This window comes from Geotrypetes seraphini, chromosome 4, assembly GCF_902459505.1.
Source record: "Geotrypetes seraphini chromosome 4, aGeoSer1.1, whole genome shotgun sequence".
NCBI classification, from domain to species: domain Eukaryota; kingdom Metazoa; phylum Chordata; class Amphibia; order Gymnophiona; family Dermophiidae; genus Geotrypetes; species Geotrypetes seraphini.
Genome location: NC_047087.1, coordinates 37,342,314 through 37,363,417, shown reverse-complemented (window position 1 = coordinate 37,363,417; position 21,104 = coordinate 37,342,314). Strand labels below are relative to the sequence as shown.

At 42.2% G+C, this 21,104-nt stretch overlaps 1 protein-coding gene across 2 annotated transcripts in view; it reads right to left on the bottom strand.

Annotated features, from left to right (window-relative positions):
* Nucleotides 1–3,196: 3,196 nt before the first annotated feature.
* Nucleotides 3,197–21,104, bottom strand: part of GARRE1 (granule associated Rac and RHOG effector 1) — a 131,629-nt gene continuing 113,721 nt past the window's right edge. For both annotated transcript variants that reach the window (XM_033940667.1, XM_033940668.1), the window contains exons 12-14: nt 14,177–14,314; nt 10,456–10,534; nt 3,197–5,872 (exon numbers count right to left, since the gene is read on the bottom strand). In XM_033940667.1, the coding sequence (XP_033796558.1) occupies nt 5,543–5,872; nt 10,456–10,534; nt 14,177–14,314 (547 nt within the window). In that variant the 3' untranslated portion in view covers nt 3,197–5,542. The remainder of the gene's footprint in view (nt 5,873–10,455; nt 10,535–14,176; nt 14,315–21,104) is intronic.

Genomic DNA, 21,104 nt, shown 5'->3' with positions numbered 1-21,104 from the left:
ATTAAACTGACAGTGAAGAACTGTATGAAAAATACATATGGAATGCAGTTAGAGAGGGTAGGTTACAATCTATTTATGGTATTTGTTTAATTGGACGGTGTTAAGGTGGGTAATTTGGGGGAAGGTTATCTGAAGGTAGGTGAATCTTCTGGAGGTAAAAGAGGAGGGGTTAAGATATTTGGATGAATTTTTTGAAAAGCAGGGTTTTGATTTCTTTTCTGAATGTTTTGAAGTTGTCTGATATTGTCATAAGATTGGAGATGGAATGGTTGATTTTTGCTGCTTGTGTTGCCAGAAGGTTGTCAAACATTTTCTTGCAATGTGTGCCTTTGAGTGGGGGGAAGGCGAAAGGGTTCGAGGTTCTTCTGTGTCTTGAGGTGGAGATTTGGTTTAAGCGGTTGTTTAGATAGGAGGGGGAAGAGCCGTGTAATGCTTTGAATATCAGGCAGTAGAATTTGAATTGGATTCGTGCTTGTATGGGTAGCCAGTGAGAGTCTAAGAAGGCAGTTGTTATGTGATCATATTTTTTGAGTGAGTAGATCAATCTGAGGGCGGTGTTTTGTATGGTCTGGAGTTGTTTTATCATAGTGGCTGGACAAGGAAGATATAGGGAGTTGCAATAATCCAGCAGACCTAAGACTAGGGATTGGACGATTAGTCTAAATTGTGCTTGGTCAAAGAATTTTCTGATTTTATGGAGATTTCTCATGGTTAGAAAAGCTTTCTGGGTTGTTTTGTTGATCTGGGGCTGCATTGTGCAACATCTGTCTATCGTAACTCCTAGGAGTTTTAGTTCGGGTTGTATTGGGTATTTGGTATTTTTGATTTTCAGTTCAGTGATGGTAGGAGTTTGGGCTTTTTCGAGCAAAAGGAATTTTGTTTTTTCAGAATTTAGTTTTAGTTTGTGATCTATCATCCATTTTTCTACTGTGTCTAAGGTTGTTTCTAGCTTTGTTGTGGTGGTGGTCTCTGATGGGTCGAAGGGGAGGATTATGGTGATGTCATTAGCATAGCTGAAAGATGTGACATCTAGGGTATCTAAAGTGGCTCCTAGGGAGGAGATAAAGAGGTTGAAGAGCGTAGGTGAGAGAGGTGATCCTTGTGGAACTCCGCAGGGATTTGTCCATGGTTCTGATTTTATATCATTGTATTTTACCCTGTAGGTTCTAGATTTGAGGAACCCCTGAAACCATTTGTAGACCTTGCCTGAGATTCCTATGGCGTTGAGAATTTGTAGTAGTAAGGTGTGGTCAACTAGGTCAAATGCTGCGGAGAGGTCTAATTGTATTAATATCATTTTTTTTCCTTTACTGATGTGTTGTCGGGCTGTATCTAGTAATGTGACAAGTAGTGTTTCTGTGCTATGGTTAGTTCGGAATCCTGATTGTGATTATATGTAGCATTGTTTTGGTAATTTTGTCCGTTGGGCTTGCAAGGAAGGTTTTTTTTTTTCTGTGTTTAGTTTCAGTTTGAAGTTGATTGTCCAATGTTCTATTTTGGTCATAATATGAGAAATGCATTCTGAGGTTTCGTTTGTTATGCTGTTCACTGGGATTAAAATGGAAATGTCATCTGCATATATGTAGTAGTTCAAGTTTAGCTTTTGCAGTAAATGTTCTAGGGATGATATGTAAATGTTGAATAGTGTAGGTGATAGTGGTGAACCCTGTGGTACTCCCGAGGGGTTTCTCCATGAGTTTGAGTATGTCCTCATTTGGAATACTGTGTGCAATTCTGGAGGCCACACTACCAAAAAGATGTGCTGAGAGTAGAGTCGGTGCAACGGATGGCCACCAGGATGGTCTCGGGGATCAAGGATCTATCGTACGAGGAAAGGCTGAAAAATCTGCGGCTGTACTCACTCGAGGAATGTAGGGAGAGATGAGACATGATCGAGACGTTTAAGTATATTACCGGCCATATCAAGATGGAAGAAGAGATTCTCTTTCTCAAAGGACCCACAGCCACAAGAGGGCATCCGCTCAAACTCAGGGGTGGGAAATTTCATGGCGACACCAGGAAATATTTCTTCACCGAGAGAGTGGTTGATCCTTGGAACGAGCTCCCGGTGCAGGTGATCGAGGCAAACAGCGTGCAAAAATTTAAGAGCAAATGGGATGCCCATGTGGGATCCCTTAGAGGGTTAAGCCAAGGGAACCTGTCACTAGGAGTGGGATCCCTAGGATAGTAGACTTGGGGGTGGGTCAGTAGAGTGGGCAGACCTGATGGGCTATGGCCCTTATCTGCCGTCATCTATGTTTCTATGTAACCACACTGTATGATCTCTTAGTTAGGAAACCCTGTATCCAGTTCCTTACTCTTCCCGTAATTCCTATTGCATCTAGGCAGTGTAGCATTATTTCGTGATCAACAAGATCAAAAGCACTGCTGAAGTCTAGTTGTAAAATCAGAGCACTTGTTCCTTTGCTGAATAAGCCGTATAGGACGGTGATTAAGGATTGAGGCTAGGACTGTCTCTGTGCTAAAACCTTTTCTGAATCCTGATTGGTGTTCATTGAGTATGCTAAATTTGTCTAGACAGTTCACTAGCTCCAAGTTGACCAATCCTTCAAGTAGCTTGGTAAATAAAGGGATGCTTGCTATGGGTCTGTAGTTGGTTTTCAGGGCTAGTGAGTTTTTTTGATCTTTAGGGATGGGTGTGATCAGTATGTGTCCCATTTCCTCGTGTGCTATCTTGGTATGGAATTATAATGGATTTCTTGTTCTCCTTTTTGAGACTGTATTAAAATTATAAGTAGTGTGGACAAAAAAAAAAATCTTTCATTGCAATAGTTTATCAACTAAGGAGTACTTCAAATTACTACTTAAAGCAGAGTTCTTGTATGTCAGGCAGAAAAAGGCTGCTGATCCAACACACACATTGTGGGGGGGAGGGGGAGCGGAGGAGGTATGGTAGGAATTAGAAAAGAGCAGATACGCCTCAATTTGGTGCTTGGGTTGGAAAGTTCGGATACCTCCAGCGTAAGAGTCAATTTCAAGCAGCAACATGGAAACAGAAATATGCTCCCACACATTAAAACCTCCCTCTCATTTAGCATAAAGCATAATTTTATTTAATCTTTGCCACTGTATGGAAAAGCGTGGTCCTAACATAACAGCCTTTCATATGATTATACAAATATACATTTAATGACAATCCTGAAATTAAAATTAGACTTTGCATAAAAAGGCACCATGTAATTAAATGTATATCTTTAATAAAGCATAGTTATTTTACTTACAAGACAGACCTTTAAAGTAAAATACAAAATGTACATGTCCAGTTTAGAAGCATTTAACTATACACACAAAGCATGGCAATTAAGGGGAAAGTTAGCTAAGCACCAAACCTTTGCACTTGGCAGTGTAAATGACAATTACATTTTATGGCAAGACTCATTTGCCAAGTGCAACATGGTCTTAATTACCAGTGTTCAGAACAATTGGAAGCAGAAAACAGCACCTACATGCTCAAAACATGAATATACAGAAATGTTTTTAACTGGGACTCCACACCACTATAAATTAGAAACAACCACAATTCAAAATAGTAATAAACAGAGGGAAACAGGAAGTAGAATGGTGGCTTGGCACTTGTATTGTTACTAATTTGATTTTTTTTCTCCTATATGCTATATAGATCCCATAAAATGCTGATGATGTAAGTGAACCAATGTTATGCAGTTCACAGTGCAATATGCACTAGCAAAAGCTTAACATAATGGGGTCCAACCCTTGACTGCATTATATGGGATCTATAGCATTATCTTTCTAATCAGAATGCATCCTGGTCCATTGTAACTTGGCTGGGGAAAATGCAAACTTTTTTTTTTGGGGGGGGGGAGGAGGGTAGTTGACATTTAAATGTTAATCAGTGATACACAGCTTTAACCAGTTAGCAATAAAGCAGAAATAATCTAGAATTACAAACACATTACAGTAAAAAAAATATATATCAATTCTATGTGCAGCAAACTGTAAACATGTTAAGTACGACTTCAGAAAAAAGTGTGACAATGTATCAAATACAGGCAACACTGGCATCCTTAAACAGCACAAAATAGAGCCCATCGCCTTATAAACAACAAAAAAGATGGCACAGGCTTCAAACCCCTCCACTTGTTTTTCTATGTTTAGTGTTCTAGAGTTTTTGGTATCTTTTAGAAAGGTGTTAAGTACATGGAAAACTGAAAACATAAAAAATGTGCTTTTTACTCTCTTCAGGGAGGAATAAAGTTTTGACTTTACTGATAGCTATAATATATTAGAATGGTATAATGATTTAAGAAAATACAAAAATAAGATTAATACTGTCAATCCTTTTATACCAGAAAATAGTGGGGTTTAATTTTTCAAACATGAAATATGAAACTTTAAATAAACTGTAACTATACAAAGAATCCTCTGTAGTCTTGATTATTAATATACATTGGATTAACTATAATATATATAATATATACACACATCTTACTTTTTTTTTTCAAATTCAAGCACCATTTGCTCTCCTGTATGAACTTTGGTTGGAAGAATATTCCTAATTCCACAGGTTGCACTAGATTAATGGCACACAATAACTCTAAATGGTTATGTTAGACACAGGTCATTAAAAGAGAAAAACACTTTTAAATTTGCTATGCCTACTTATTTTTAAATTTTAATTACTTTTTTTGAGCCAGCTCATGGTTTTATTTTAAACTGTAGTTCCTGAAATAAGACTTTATTAATCCAAGTAGTCAATCAGTTTACATTGTTACAGTTTTAAAGAGCACTATGTGGATAATGCCTTTGGCCAAATGTTGTATCAAATTTGACAATCACTTTCACATATCCACATAAAGCTGTTTCCTACCGTAGGGCAGCTTTGATATATTGGGGTGGTTCCAGCTATTCTATATGTACAATAATTTAATATTGAATTATTGCAAAACTCAGTTTTGCAATTCTTTCTGCAACAGAGCTTTTACATACATAGATCTGTTGAGTCTATTAACAGCTGCCACCCCATTATATTACAAAAATTAATCATCACAGACAGCTTGTTTAGAATACAAAGACTTTACATGTCCATTATAAATCTAACAAGACCAGTGTTGAGCAATACTCTGACCACTACATTTGTTATTTTAAAAAGAGGTTAATGCATTTTAGCAAGAGATGTTCACCTATAAATCTATATGAAAAATAGCTATAAAATACAGTGTATTGTGTGGTACTTTCAATTTGTTAAAAAGATTTGTTGAAAGCCAAGGCAATTTACATATTTTAAAAGCATTTCTACATCACAGTTTCAGGCTGCATCATGTATACCTAACAACAAACATACTGGCCCTGTTTGCTCAACGCTGCAAGAGAGCTGAAAATCCTATATACATCAGTCTCAATGGACTTCTGTATAGAAGGAATCAGAAATAGTCATTCACATATTTTATATTAAAACAAAAAATTACCAGAATTCAGCTCAGTAAACAAGTACAACAGATATTCTACAGCATTTCTAAGACAGTTTTGGCCCTGTGATGAACCTTTCCAATCCAAACTGGAGTTAGTACTGATGCAGGTAAGATGGTCGGCGTTCGTGCTTCACTGGAAAAGGTTTAAAGCCCTTATTCATTGTTTTGTGCTGGGAAGTCTGCAGCAGCTGTTGTGATTGCGGTTGCTGAGCATAGCCAAAACTGGAAGAGACCCCTGTGGATGGAGCACAGTCACTGGTCAAGGACCACACTGGTGATTGCAAAATTTGCATGGTGTCATTCCATTGGCTGACTGGATTAGCCATCTGGTACAGAGAGGTGTTCTGAGCTGACGGTGTGTTGGCATGTGATGAGGAGTGCTGCCAAGGAGCCTTTGGAGGCCAGGTTTTGGTTTTATTATCCTGTCAGATAAAAATCACATTTGAGCTTTTCTGTTCATCCATAACAAATTTAAAAATATTCATTAGGCTTATTCTTCCTGATAAGTTTCTCTGAAAATCTCTGGTGCTACTGCTCATGTTTCAAATTTTTACTAATTTAACCCCTTTTTGCATCTGTACAAATATAAAAAAAGCAGCCTAAGGCTCCTCATATATGAATTTTATTTATTTATTTTTTTGGTAATTCTTTATTAAAAATTTTCAGATCTTACAAAAAGTGCATCATAACATACATGTCATAATCATATATGAATTAAAAAAATTTAGTAAGCAAATTGCTTACCTGTAGCAGGTGTTCTCTGAGGACAACAGGATATCAGACCTCAGGCTTAACTGACATGCGCAGGTCCCTCCTGTACTTCTGTCATATGGAAACATCCTAGCTTATTACTAAGAGATGCCAACAACCTGGTTGGTTTTGTGAGAATTGATATCTTGCTTTCCTTGGTGAGCTACTTTACTTTCTCCAAGGACAAGCAGAGTATTCAGTTCTCACAGACGGGAATGCCTACAAGATGCTTTTAATATTAAAAAAAAAGAGTGGAGTTAGGTGTCACCATGCGACAGAGCAGCAGCAATTGAACTTAAGATCTGCTGGATCTACCCAATAATCTTGGTTTTTGAATACAATTTGGACTGCACCTACCATCCTTTTCAATCAGTGCAGTGCTTTACGCTTTGATGAACCAGAAGTGTTGATTTGGACTCCTATGGTCTCCGAATTGCTCCAGAAAGAAAAAGACAAACAGAAGCCAGGGGAAGCTAAAATGGTGGAACAGCATGCTCCTCTGAGCCCTTCTATTAGCTCAACGTGGACAGCGGAAATCACTGCAGAAGTTACAGTGACAGTAGAAGCAACTTTGAACAAGAAATTACAATTATGTGATTGGGCTGAAGAAGCCCATGAAAGAATCAATAGTCTCAATATAGAATTGGATGCAGGCCTATAGTAAACTTCAGATCTCGAGGACTGCTGCGTCTCAATGGTGCAATCATAAGACATGCTGCAGGATTTGTAACAGAGTGGACACCCTGGAGGGAATGTTAAACATGAAAAAGGATCTGCAGAAGTTAGAAGAATGGTCTAGCGTCTGGCAACTAAAATTCAATGCGAAGAAATAGAAATCCGAGGGAACCATATGTGCTAGGAGGTGAGAGGCTGTTAAGTAGAGAATGACACGGGGACAAATTTGTCCCCATCCCGCAGGAACTCAATTTCCCCGTCCCCTCCCCGCGAATTTTGTCCCTATCCCATTCCTGTAAGCTCAATCTTAACCACACAAGCCTCGAACACTTATGATTTTTAAAGTGTTTGAGGCTTGTCCAGATGAGGATGGAGCTTGCAGGAATGGGATAGGGAGAGGAAAAGAATTTGTGGGGATGGGACAGGAAAATGAGTTCCCGTGGGGATAGGGACAAATTTGTCCCCATATCATTCTCTACTGATAAGCACAAATGAAGAGAGGGACCTTGGGGTGATTGTGTCTGAGGATCTAAATAGTGTGATAAGGCAGTAGCTGTAGCCAGAAGGATACTAGGCTGTATAGAAAGAGGAGTAACCAGCAGAAGAACGGAGGTGATGATGCCCCTATATAGGTCATTGATGAGGCCGCACTTGGAATATTGTATTCAGTTTTAGACGCCATATCTGGTGAAGGTTATAAAAAGGCTTGAAGCAGTCCAGGAAAGGTGACGAAAATGGTAAGGGATTTGACTAAAAAGTATGAGAAGAGACTGGAAGACCTAAATATATATACTCTGGTCCCCTCTCTCTCCCCTCCCCACTTTCATCCAGCGTCTGCTCCTCCCTCTCTCTCCACTTTCCCCAAGAGTATGCTCCCCTCCTCACTTCGCTTCAGTGTCTGTTCTCCTCTCCCCTCCACTTATCTTCAGTGCCACTCAATCTCTTCCCCTCATTGGGTCATCTCCCTCCTTTCCCCTCACCGTTCCAAGTGCTTTTCAGAGTTTTCGCTTTCCGTGGTGTCCAAGACTGCCCTAAAACTTCTCCTCTGATGCACCTTCCTGTTTCCGCCTGGGTGGCTCGTGTCAGAGGAGAAGCTCTGGGGCTGTTGCGCAGGACTTGTGAGAACTGTTACCATGTCCAGACACTTCAGAAAGAGAAAACTGTGAAAAGCGCCTGCGAAGGTGAGGGGAAGGGAGGGAGATGGCTTGAAAAGGTGCCCGGATGTTTGTTTGTTTTTGCAGCCGGTGATCAGGAGTGCTGCAATCATGAGAAGGGCTGCTGACTGGGAGGGGTGGGAAGGGAAGCAACGCGGCAGATATTGTATTGCAGGGACAAGGCCATTTACCACTCCACGGGGCGGTGAATGGCCTCGTCCCCATACCCGTGGCAACCAGTCTTTTTTCCTCCCCATTTCTGCGGGTAACAGTCACGTGTCATTCTCTATATTGCTTTTGTTTTACCCTCTTTTTAAAAATTTTTTTAGTTTTTTTATTGTAAACCGCTTAGATGTGCCTCTTGGTTTTATATTTGCGGTATATTAAATAAACTGAACTTGAACTATATTGGATGACATCATCCATTTGTGAGAATAGGATGGAGAAGCTTCTCGAGAGTATTGAGAAGGCATGTCAGCATCCAGCGCAAGAGTCACAGAAGAAGCCCCACTGTATGTTAGAGGAGAGATCAAAGAGTTCTTGCGCTTTAAAAGCCTTGGAGGAGAAGTCGCAGGAGTTCGAGGAGTGGATAACCTGGACTCGTGTCTAGTAGAGACAGGGGAAGAAGGTTTGCTTGCCGATGGCCTCGAGGGAGGGGTCCTCAACCTGGAGGTGCCTCGAGGGGAGGAAGCAGGTGTTGGAGGCTTGGAAGTTTGAGGTTTATGCTTGTGCCTCGATGGAGTCTCAATGTCCCTCAACAAACGGGGCATAGAAGACTTAAGACCCGGAGACGGAGGAGAAGCTTCAGTTGGAGTAGACTTTTTACTCTTCTTTGAAGCAAGGTGCCTCGAGGATGAGGTATGTTTCATATGGTGCCTCGCTAGCGGTTTTGAAGGCTCCGTAGAAGGAAGATGAGTGACTTGGGCCTCGAGGGAAGGAAGAAGCGAAGAGTCACTAGAAGATAATTATCGAGACCATCGAGGCTTGGCCGAAGGTGCTTTGACAGGAGGCTCAGACTGGCTCGCAGTAAGCAGGGTCGAGGCAGGGACAAGTTGAGCCAAGACCGAGGTGATCCGAGTGGTCAAAATGGTTTTTAACATGTCCTCGAACATAGGCACCGAGACCAATGGATCTGGTCTAGGAGGTGCAGCAGTGCGCTCCAAGAAGGGTAACCTCGAAGATGAGTATTCCCTATGTTTGGAGGCACGCTTAGCTGGAGGTCTTGTAGAGGCTGGTACGACTACACTCGTTGCCTGGAATGCCTGAGACTCGGAAGGCTTCTTAGGTAGCGTACCAGTAGGAGAAAGAGGAGACTTACCTGAAGAGGAGACCTTAGGAGGAATAGTAGTCGAGGTCTTCGAGGTTGAGGTTTTCTTCCTGTCGGGGTCGAGGCCGAGGTCTTCTCCGCAGGCTGGTCCATAGTGTCAAAAAACTGTAAAAGTTTAGCACGACATCTATGAAGGGCTGTGTGTTGAAGGGTAACACAGCGCGGGCAGGACTCAGTACAATATTTGGGTCCCAACCAACGATGGGATCGGTTAACGATATGGCCTGGCTACACTTTTTAAAACCAGTAAGAGGCCGGGACAGAAAAAAGGGGAAGCCGCGAAAGAACGGTGTCCGACGGCAGGGCCTGAGCCCAAGCCCCGCTGGCGGAAAAAAGAAAAGGTTTTTTTAAAAAAAAACAACTTACAAGATGCGCCGCACAGCGACTTCACAAGGAACGAAAGAAAATAACAAAACCGCGGTGCGAGAAGGCAACGAAAGAACTGCAGAGCTGGAGAAAACAGGGCTTCTCGGCTCCGTGGAAAACATTGAACTGAGGACCTGCTGAGGAGACGCGCGCCCTAACTCGAGCGGGAAGGCACTCATGCATGTGCAGTGCAGCACTCGTAAGCTCTTAAAAGATCTTCAAGCAAGTCTGCTTGCGAGGCTGTCCGCTGTGGGGCTCCGTGGATGACATCAACCACCTGTTGAGAATATGCTGCCTGCTTGTCCTGGGATAACTGGAACTATGCCTGCATTTGTGCATGGTTTTGAGACTTATGGACTACTAAAAGCCATCAAAAATGACTCATCACTGATCTGATTCTAATAACTTTAAGGCAGGGTTTCCCAAAATGGCCTGTCCTGAAGAACATAGGTGTATCTAAGCCACATGTTTCTGTGAGATCATAGAGGACACAGCACCACTATTAAGTGATCATTCCCCAGAATTTTGGTAAGCACTGTTCTAAGAACAATATTCACATATTGTATCAGTGCTAGCTAATGGTCCGAGCCTTCATTTTTTCTTTGCCCATAGATTCTTGCTCTTTTTGCAGCTTTCAAGTAGAGACATCATATTATTCACCTCTGTAACTGCTTTTAATATAAAAATATCTACAGGTACATACAATAGATTGTGCTCAACTGAAAAGCAATACCTGATTCAGGTCATCTACTGTGGCAAGAAGAGGTGGTGATGGCAATGTACTTGTTTCTTTTTCACCACTACTGTGTTTTCTGCAAAATAAAATGAACACTATGTTCTCCTGTACTATATTAATACATAACAAATCTGATCTCTCCAGTGTATTCTTTCTACTCCCCACCCCAACCCAGGCAAAGCGCACAATCTCTTTGGTTAACAAAATAGCTAGTTTCCCCAAATAATATAAATTAATAAAAAGTCATGACCACTAAATTTTGGTGGTAGATGAGGTGGCCAGAGCTGAAATTAGATAATTTTGTTAATTTTTTTGGCATCAGAGGAAGGCAGGTTAAGTCTCTCCATTGCCTTAAGAGGTTTGCTGATTAGTAAATATATCCACCTACAGAAGTTTTAATTTCCCATTAGTCAGCTATCTGCAAAAATAAAGAACTGAGCAAACTTTCTAGGTACTGATCATATTAGAACTATTAAACAAACTCCAGGGAGATTCAATTAATATCACTGGGATAATAACTAATATGTACTACATGTAATAATAATAATAATAATAACAACTTTATTTTTCTATACCGCCATAGTCAAAGTGACTTCTAGGCGGCTGGACAATCAGCAAATTACAGAATGCAAGAAGAAGGATGTTACATAATAAATTGGAGAAACATGGGGAAAGAATACATGAGAGAAGAAAGATGTTACATCAGTGGTTCCCAACCCTGTCCTGGAGGAACACCAGGCCAATCGGGTTTTCAGGCTAGCCCTAATGAATATGCATGAAGCAAATTTGCATGCCTATCACTTCCATCCTATGCAAATCTCTCTCATGCATATTCATTAGGGCTAGCCTGAAAACCCGATTGGCCTGGTGTTCCTCCAGGACAGGGTTGGGAATCACTGTGTTACATAATACATTGGGGTTATAAGGGGAAAGAATACTTGAGAGAGGTCATCTGATTAGGCAAGGAATTTGTCAAATAGAGCGGTTTTAATTGATTTTCAGAATGTGTTGTAGGTCTGTCTGGCTTTATTTATGTGGTTTCCCAGCCAGGATTGCTGTCTGTTTGCTTGGAACATGAAGGTTCTGTCTAGGAAGGATTTGTATTTGCAGCCTGTGATCTTTGGGTATGCAAAGATGTTTTTGTTTCTGGTTGTTCATGTGGGGTTGTGTAAAGTGTGTTTGCAGTAGGAAGGTGCTAGGCCCCAGACTTGTTTGAAACAGATACATGCAAATATGAACAGTATTCGCGCTTCCACTGGTAGCCAGTGTAATTTTTTATAATAGGGGCTAATGTGGTCTTTTTTTCTCAGTCCGAAGATCAAGCAAACTGCAGTGTTTTGCACTAATCTTAATTTTTGTACTTTTTTTTTTTTGGGGATACCCAGGTAGGCGATGTTGCAGTAATCTAGGGTAGATAGGATCACCAACTGCACCAGTAATCTAAAGGATGTTGTGTCAAAGTATTTTTTAATAGTCCTTAGCTTCCATAGCGTGTAAAAACATTTCTTCACCAGGGGAGCATGAGCCGTTGGATTTAAGAGTTATTTATCTACTTCTCTAACATATTCTTGTAAGGTTTTATCTAATATTGAATATGATGGTGATTTATTGTATAATTGCAGGGGGATTTCCTTGATACAGCCCGTTTGGGGCGAAATGTAGATCTATGTCGGAGTGCCTACCCCCACCCGCGTAGATGAAGATGAGTATTTGTACCTATTTATACTAAAATATTTAAAGTATTAAAAAGATTTATCTTAGAGGCCAATGACGACTATGGGTGCCAATATTCTGTATGATCTAAAAGTTTAGCGGCATACAGGTGGTACTGCTGAGGTCTGTTAGCCTAAGAAGTCTAAAGTTGTTAAGTCTATGAAGACTTCTTCTGTGATATATTATCTGATTTAGTAAAGGGGAGTTCTGAAACTAACTGAGCTAGTTGTATGATTTTAGGGGAGCATTCGTCGAGTTGGCAGTTAAATTTGGTGTATTTGTTGAATAAACTTAGGAACTGGTGCCAGTTTGGGAATTCGAAGTGATCCCAATTCATGTCTGCTCTGGGATCCTGATCATGGGGTTCAAGGTAATGAGGTGTATTGGTTGTGGGTGTGGGTAGAGTAGTTCCTAGGTCAGTGATTTTATTTTTTTTAAAAGTTAGATGGGGTATGAGCAGATGGGGTGCTATCATTGTCCTTTTTCAGGATTTGTGTTATGTCAGTTGTTTTCGGAATAGTTGGGTTCCCTCCAACTATTCCGAAAACAACTGAAAACCTGGCTTTTCCCTAGCATATAACTTTCTCTCCTTCTGGCTACATCCCCTCTTTTTATATGCTTTTGTAAACCCTTCTCCCCTCTCTTCTTATTTTTTAAGCTTTGTAAACCGTGTCGAGCTCCACTTCCGTGGAGATGATGCGGTATATAAACTTAAAGCTTAGTTTAGTCTGTTAACGTTTTTACTAGTTTGAATAATTCTTTACTGTTTATTTTTGTTGAACCAATTTTTTGTGCGTAGTGCGTTTTTCTTTGATCAGATTTTTGTATATTTTCATTTTTTGTTTCTAGTTTGTCTTATCTATTTCTTTGTTTTTTGCCAGATTCTTTCCAATTTTCTTAGTTCCTGTTTGTTGGTTAGTAGTTCTGAGTCAAACCATTCGTTTGGTGGTCTATCTTTCTTTTTGTATGTTTGGTATGGGGCTATTTGGTCTAAGAGGTCTTTACTGAACTTTTCCCATCTTGTTGGGAATTCATGTATTTCGTTGGTTGTGGGACATAGCTCATAGTGAGCCCAGAATTCTGTTGGGTTTATGGTACCTCGACTGGTTATTGCTTTTGTGTTTTTACTTTTGTATTTCGATTGTGAACTCTTTTTTTGCCAACGTAGGTTGAAATTGCCAATATAGTGGTCTGACCAGATGTATTTTTTCCAGGTCCCTGTGTAGTATTGTATTTTTGGATCAAGGGTTTCTTTTTGAGAGAAAGTAACTATGTCTAGTTTGCAGTGTCTCAATAAAGATAATTTGTCAGTGAACATATTTATTGTGAAGTGCTCAGATCCGCACTGGTCATCATAGCATTTCACCGCCCCGACCGCCATAATATAACTAACCACCTTTGTGCAAAAATCAAATGAACTAAACTAATATTTAAAATAAATGAAACTTATCTGTGTTTTCATTGGCATTCGGTGGGTCTCACGTATGGGCTATTTGTACACTTTGGAGCTATTTGTATACTTTAGGTTCATAACCGAGATTGCCACTCATACACGAGACCCACCGATCACCAAGGAAAACACAGATAAGTTTCATTTATTTGCAATATTAGTTTAGTTCATTTGATTTTTGCATAAAGGTGGTTAGTTATATTATGGAAGTCAGGATGGTGAAATGCTATGATGGTCCCAGCGGCAATACCAGTTTGATTTTACATTAACCATTACGGTTGCGGGGTCTGAGCACTTCACAGTAAAATGTTCACTGACAAATAATCTTTATTGAGACACTGCGATTGACTTTAGTACACTGATTATATTAGAACATGACAATGGATTTTTCTGAGGCAAGGGTACATAAAACCCCAAGAGAAAATTGAAGTTGGCCCTTGATTATTGTAATACTGGAAACCCACAGTCACAATCATGTTTAAAAATATCAGCTGCCTTGGTACTGTATCCAGAAGTGAAAAGTGCTATGTGATTTAACAGACTTCATCATCTCACCTTCTCTGCTTGACTGCAGCAACAAGGTCTGGCCCTGAGAACATAGAAAACAGACTGTCTCCATTTGCTGAGGATGTCTCATCACTGGAACTGGCAGAATCACCCTGAGTACCTGACCAGCTACTATTCATCACATCACTGCAAATCAGAAAGAGGAAATTGGTAAAAAATATTTACTTCTACTAACTAGCTCTAGTTGTTAATTACTAATGCATACTAGTGCTGAAGGATGAGAAATTCCCAATTTGTCTTTTACCATTTTGTTGGGGGGGAGGGCTTACATGTCATTAGATTAATTGTTGTGTTGAATTATTGTATTTTATGAAATTCAATAAACACATTTAAACTGAAATACTAATGCATACTAGTGCTTAAGGATGAAAAATTCCCAATCCTTAACAAAAACCAGTGACTAGCCCTACCTGCGTACGTTCTGGTTCAGCAGGAACTTATCTAACTTTGTCTTGAATCCCTGGAGGGTGTTTCCCCCTATAACAGCCTCCGGAAGTGCATTCTAGTTTTCTACCACTCTCTGGGTAAAGAAGAACTTCCTTACGTTTGTACGGAATTTATCCCCTTTTAACTTTAGAGAGTGCCCTCTCGTTCTCTCCACTTGGAGACGGTGAACAACCTGTCTTTATCTACTAAGTCTATTCCCTTCATTATCTTCAACGTTTTGATCATGTCCCCTCTCAGTCTCCTCTTTTCAAGGGAGAGGAGGCCCAGTTTTTCTAACCTCTCACTGTATGGCAACTCCTCCAGCCCCTTAACCATTTTGGTCGCTCTTCTCTGGACTCTTTCGAGTAGCACTGTGTCCTTCATGTACGGCGACCAGTTCGAACGCAGTACTCCAGGTGAGGGCATACCATGGCCTAGTAAAGCAGCATGATAACCCTCTCCGATCGGTTCGTGATCCCCTTCTTAATCATTCCCAGCATTCTGTTTGCCCTTTTTGCCGCCGCCGCACATTACACAGACGGCTTCATCAACTTGTTGACCAGTACTCCCAAGTCTCTTTCCTTGGGGGTCTCTCCAAGTACCGCACCGGACATCCTGTATTCTTGTATAAGATTTTTGTTACCAACATACATCACCTTACACTTATCCACATTAAACCTCATTTGCCACGTCGCAACCCATTTCAAGTTTCAAGTTTATTGTATATTTGATTAATTACTTACTCAACTTTCTAAGCGATGAACATATCTTTAAAATTACATACAATTAAGGGGGCAGCAAAACAAGCAAAAACTAAACATACGTAACGTGTTAAAGACTAATATTACAAACACGTAAAAACGAGAGGAAAGGATGGGTAGATAAATACAAATTGTTGATAGAAAAGAAGACAATTATGGTAAAAAAACAATAGGGAGGGAATAAATAATGAACCTTAACAAGATTATGGAAATGAAATGAAACTCTTAGTCTTCATCATTTCTCTTAAGCCCAATGTTGAGGATTTTGGACATAAACAGTGCCATCTATTTTCTCTTGATTTTGTTCACATATTGTCATCACAATAGGTCAGTTCTTGATATATTGCTCAAAACAGTCCACTACAAAGTTCCATCTAACATCCTGTGGGAGCATTAGTTTGGTTTATGTCACGTTGCAGGTCTTCGCAATCCTCCCGCGTCTTCACTTCTCTGAATAACTTTGTATCATCTGCAAATTTAATCACCTCACTCGTTGTACCAATTTCCAGGTCATCTATAAATATGTTGAAGAGTACGGGTCTGAGCACCGAACCCTGCGGCACTCCACTCGTGACGCTTTTCCAGTCCGAGTATTGTCCATTTACCCCCACTCTCTGTTTCCTATCCACCAGCTTAGTTAACTACTAGAAGCTTTTGAACCACCTGGCCTCACTTCACTGTTCATGCACACTACTTCCTGCCCGTTGCAAGGGACCACGTCAATCTAATTATTCAGCTTGAGTAAAATGCAACTTTTTGGAGACATGGTAGGTATATGAAAGATTTCTTACATCCTGCTGCCCACAGAGAACATCTGCTACAGGTAAGTAACTTAGTTCACTCTAAGGACAAGCAGGATATCAAGTCCTCACAACGTGTCACTCCCTAGCTACACTTTGCCTTCAAAGAAAAAAGAAGGACATAGAAATGAGGAGCCATAACATATAGATACCAACATCTTTTTAGTGGCAGACAGCCTCATTTTTTTTTCTCCCTTGGAAGGCTGCCTGGAACAGAAAAAAAGTGGACTTAAGTGGAATGGAATTAGATTCTAATTCCCAAAAGATTCTGGAAGACTGACTCCTCAAGCTTCTCTCTTTAAACTGTAGTAGGATATAAATGAATGAACAGAAATTCATATTCCAGTCCTGCAAATTCCTCCATGAAGTCTAACCTTAAGTCTGAATAGCTCTATTTTAGCCATATTCAGCTTTACATGGCAGTGGAACATCCAGGCGTCAATGTTGGACTAGCAGGCTGAGATTTGTGTCTTTTTTTAGTAGAGATATCTGGTGCAGAGGGGTAGATCTGGGAGTCATCGGCACAGAGGTGATACAGGAAACCATGGGAAGAGATCAGAACTCCAAGTGAGCAGGTGTAGATTGAGAAAAGGAGAGGTCCCAGGACAGAGCCTTGAGGTACACCAATTGATAGCAGGATGACTGTGGAGTTGCATGTACTGAAGGTGCAATGGTAGAGATAAAAAGAAAACCAGGCAAGAGCAATTCCATGAATCCACCAGTGCAAACTGCTCCATGCTGGTTCTGTCCAGGGAAGGGGCATCTGAAGAGGATGACACTGCAGGGATCATCAGGAAAGGAGAGACTGCTACAGAGGCTGCATATGAGCTCTAGCCCAAGGCATAACATCCAGGGAGGCTACCATGGACCCCAATGCCTGAAGATACTGCCAAGCAGTGGGGATCAGAAGTGCCATAAGATCCACAATTTGGAGCTTCAGTTTGCGTTGCTTGGGAAGAACGACGCGTCTTTGGAGCATGTCAAATCAAATTCCCAGATATTCCAACATCTAAAATGGCTTTAGCTGACTCTTTTTGAAAATGACAATCCAGCCCAAGCACTGCAGGAGAGACACCACAGTCTTCACAGCCTACTCACGCTCCAGTCTGAATGGAGCTCTGATCAACCAGTCATCCAGATAGGGAAATAATTTGGACCCCCATTCTGTGGAGATGAGCCACCACCATCATCATCACTTTGATGAAGCTGAAGGTGTGTGTGTATGGTGGTGGTAGTGTGTCATGCCAACCTGAAGAGAAGGGCTGTGAACTGGAAATGCTGCTGAAGAACATGAAATCTCAGATACTTCCAGTGACTTGGAAATACACTTCTCCCTCCCTATTTGTGGGGGTTAGGGGCAGAGCCGGCCCGCAAATAGGGAAAAATCGCAAATAACTTTTGCCTGGCTCTGACCCACCCCTGGACCTTACCTGGTGGTCTTGCGGCAACGCGGGGCAGGAGCGATCTTCCTACACTCCTGCCCCGTGCAAAGCTGTGCTGATGAGTTCCCGTGGTTTCACGAGACTACAACAGGAACTCCCTGTTGTAGTCTCATAAGACCATGGGAACTCATCAGCATGGCTCTGCACAGGGCAGGAGTGTAGGAAGATCGCTCCTGCCCCACGTCACTGCTAGACCACCAGGTAAGGTTCATGCTCCGATCGCCTCCCCCCCCCCCCCCCCGGCTGCCTCCCTCCAAGTCCCGGGGGCCATTTTTTTTCCGATGCCAACGAGTGATTCTCGGGGGGGGGGGGGGCTGAGGAAAAAATACAGATAATTGAAACCGCGAACATCGAAACCGCAAATAGGGAGGGGGGAGTGTATGGGCACATGAAGATAAGCCTCTGTCAGATCCAGAGATGCAAGAAATTCCCCCAGAGCCACTGCAGCTATGATAGTATGGACCGTCTCCATGCGAAAGTGAAGAATCTGCAGAAAGTTGTCGACTGACTTAAGATCAAGGATGGGCCTCCAAGTCCTCTGAGCGTTTCTTTTGCATGATGTAGTATAAGGAGTATCTGCCTGAGCCCTATTCGCTTTGGGGAACTGGCTCTACGGCTTAAATGTCCAACAGACACTGTAGAGTTACTTTGATCTTTAGTGCCTTCTCCAGTCTTCCTGCATAAAACGAAAGAAGTCTATCTTGTGTCCCTCCCGTATGATGTCCAGCACCCATTGGTCTGAGGAGATCTGTTCCCACTCCTGGAGAAACTCCCACAACTGGCTTCCAATGCGAGAAAGCTTGGTTGAGGCACTGGCATCATTGGGACTTCTTGGGAGTCAGGGCTGGTGTGAGAAGAACCCAAAGCCTTCTGGCGTCTAGGATTGTCTGTAGTTCTGGTAATATCTCTGGGCAGACGAATCCATGGAATTTTGGCGAAACCTGCATGTGGTATGAAAATTGCTGTGACCTCTTCCCGGAGCATGTCGAGGCTATTTATCCAGGACGGCAGTCCAACACACTAGCCATAAGGTCATCTAGCTCTTTGCCAAAATGCATTTGACCCTTAAAAGGGAGTCTGCTGAGAGTCACCTTGGAGGCCGAAACTCCCGCCCAGTGACAAATCTAGAGCGTTCTGTGAGCTGATATAGCATAAGCTGAAACTTTGCACAGAACCTTTATGAGGTCATATAAGGAGGCATCAGCAACATAATTCACCCCCTCGAGCACCAGCTGGGGGTAGTTATCCTCTTCCACTGAAGAATCCCGGCGCAATCTCATGTGACAGGTACACACCATAAAGGAGGCAGCAGCTGCAGCCTTAATACCTGAAGAAGCCGACTCAAAAAGTTTCAAGACCATATCCATTCTGTGGTCCTGAGAATCTTTCAACATCACTCCTTCACTTGGGACGGCAGTGCGCTTGGTCTCCTGAGCCACAGCTGAATCCACCTTCGGCTGCTCAAACAGCTTGGGGCCCAAGCAGGAGACTGGCAAGCTGTACCCAAAAAGAAGCCACAGCTAGTCCCTTCGCCAGTCCATCCTGAAGGAACTCCAGTATCAGAGGTACCAAAAGTACAGATGGATCAATGTTTTTCTGGATGCACCATGCTTAATAGAATCTCCAAACTTTCACATTAGTCGCCACAGTTGATTTCTTTTTTGCTGCAGAGAAGCATAGCAATCACAGCTGAAGAATAGCCCCTGCGGACTAAGGCCGCGTGCTCAATAGCAAGGCCATAAGACCAAAGCAGTCTGATAACTGAGATAATCCACCTGGATATTTTCCACCCCTGAAATCAGAAAGGTGAGATCCTGGATTACGATAGTGTTAGTATTATGGCAGAGTTTTGAATGACAAGCTCTGGCCATGAAAGAAGAAGCCATCGCTGCCTTCAACCTGGCAGCCACCAAATCAAATAGACACTTGAAGACAACATCCACTCTGTGGTCCTGAGTGTCCTTCAACATTACAATACCATCGCTGGGAAGAGAAGTGCGCTTAGTAACCTGTGCCACAGAAGAATCGACTTTCAAGGACTGTCATCAGATAGAGCCAGGACAAAGTTCTGCTGCATTTCAAGGGACCCTCAGACACCTCCAAAATGCCCATGAGCATCTTGATTATGTCGGATGATCAAGGAAAGAGGCAGACTGCAGTTTTTTGTTACTCTTAAGAGAGCATGCTGCAGAAGGAGATTGATCAACCTCCAACTTCAACTCCTGGAGGGACCCAGAGATCAAATCTCCACACCGTGGATCCTGGAGATCTGTGAGCATTGCAACATCCCCTGTGGTAGTAGTGCCAGCCTGCATGACTATAGGCATGGTCAGTGCATCCAGGTCTTCTGCGGGATCCTCTGGCTCAACAGCCTGGGACACCTTGGGGAGAATGGGCTTGACACCTATGTTCTGTGAAGGGGGGAACCCCGTAGCTGGAGTGGACACCTGAAGAGACACAGAATGTGCCCTTTTCTTTGCCAAATAAGCTTGATACATCACATTAATAAAATCTGCAGAAAACCCTTCATTTGGGGCAAAAGTCAGCTACTGTGGAACCTTCTTAAAACTTTTGGAGGACCTGTGAGCTTTGGACGATGAATCACAGCTGCGATTCTCTGGGGCTGCAGGGTCACTATCCGCAGGGCCCCTTTTCAAATTTATAGGGGGCTCTTGGCTAGAAAGAGTCGTAGGACCCCCTTCATTGGTTGAGGAAACTTGGGCCGGTAAGATTTTGCCCCCCTCCTGCGCCGCAGTATTTGTGGAACATGGCCGCTCGCCAGACAGCCATCCACCGCAAGGGTAGTAATCCAAAGAATCTTGCCCTGGGGAGTCCATCTGAGAGATTTTCTTGCAAAAACAAAGCCTGTAGAGGCCACGAAAGAACTTTTAATTAAAAGCAGAAACATCCAAGATGGCAGCTGCTGGTGCAATTTTCAATTTTAAAAAAAACCCAGCACCTCCACAGAGTCATTCAGCCTGCGCTCAGACCCACTAGCGGACGAACCCGGGGTGAGCAAGCTCCCAAGGGAATGGTCCCCGAGTCCCAATCCGAAAGTGCAGGCTGTCTAGAGGGTGCACTGCTAGGCAGCCAACACCCCCCAGAAACAGACTTTCTGCAAAGTCTGCAATCTCCTGCAGTCTCTGCAGCACAAGGGTGTGAATCGCAATCAAAAGACTGAGTTTAAAGAAAAAAATAAACACGTACACATAAACAAGAAAAGACTAGCTCCTATTGTCTGGCTTGTAGGCATGCAACTGGATTCCTGGGAGCACTACTAAGTTAAGAGAGGGGGGGCTGAAAACACTATGTAAATGATGCTACCTACAAATTGTCTGGTGACCATAGATGCACAACCCACGTGTCCAGGAGTGAATCGGGATTGTACAAGAAGAATCAAATGCAGACATTATATAGGGACAAGATGAGTGGTACAGAGTGCGATGAAATAAACAGATGGGAGGCTAAACTCAAGGCAAGTTGTTTA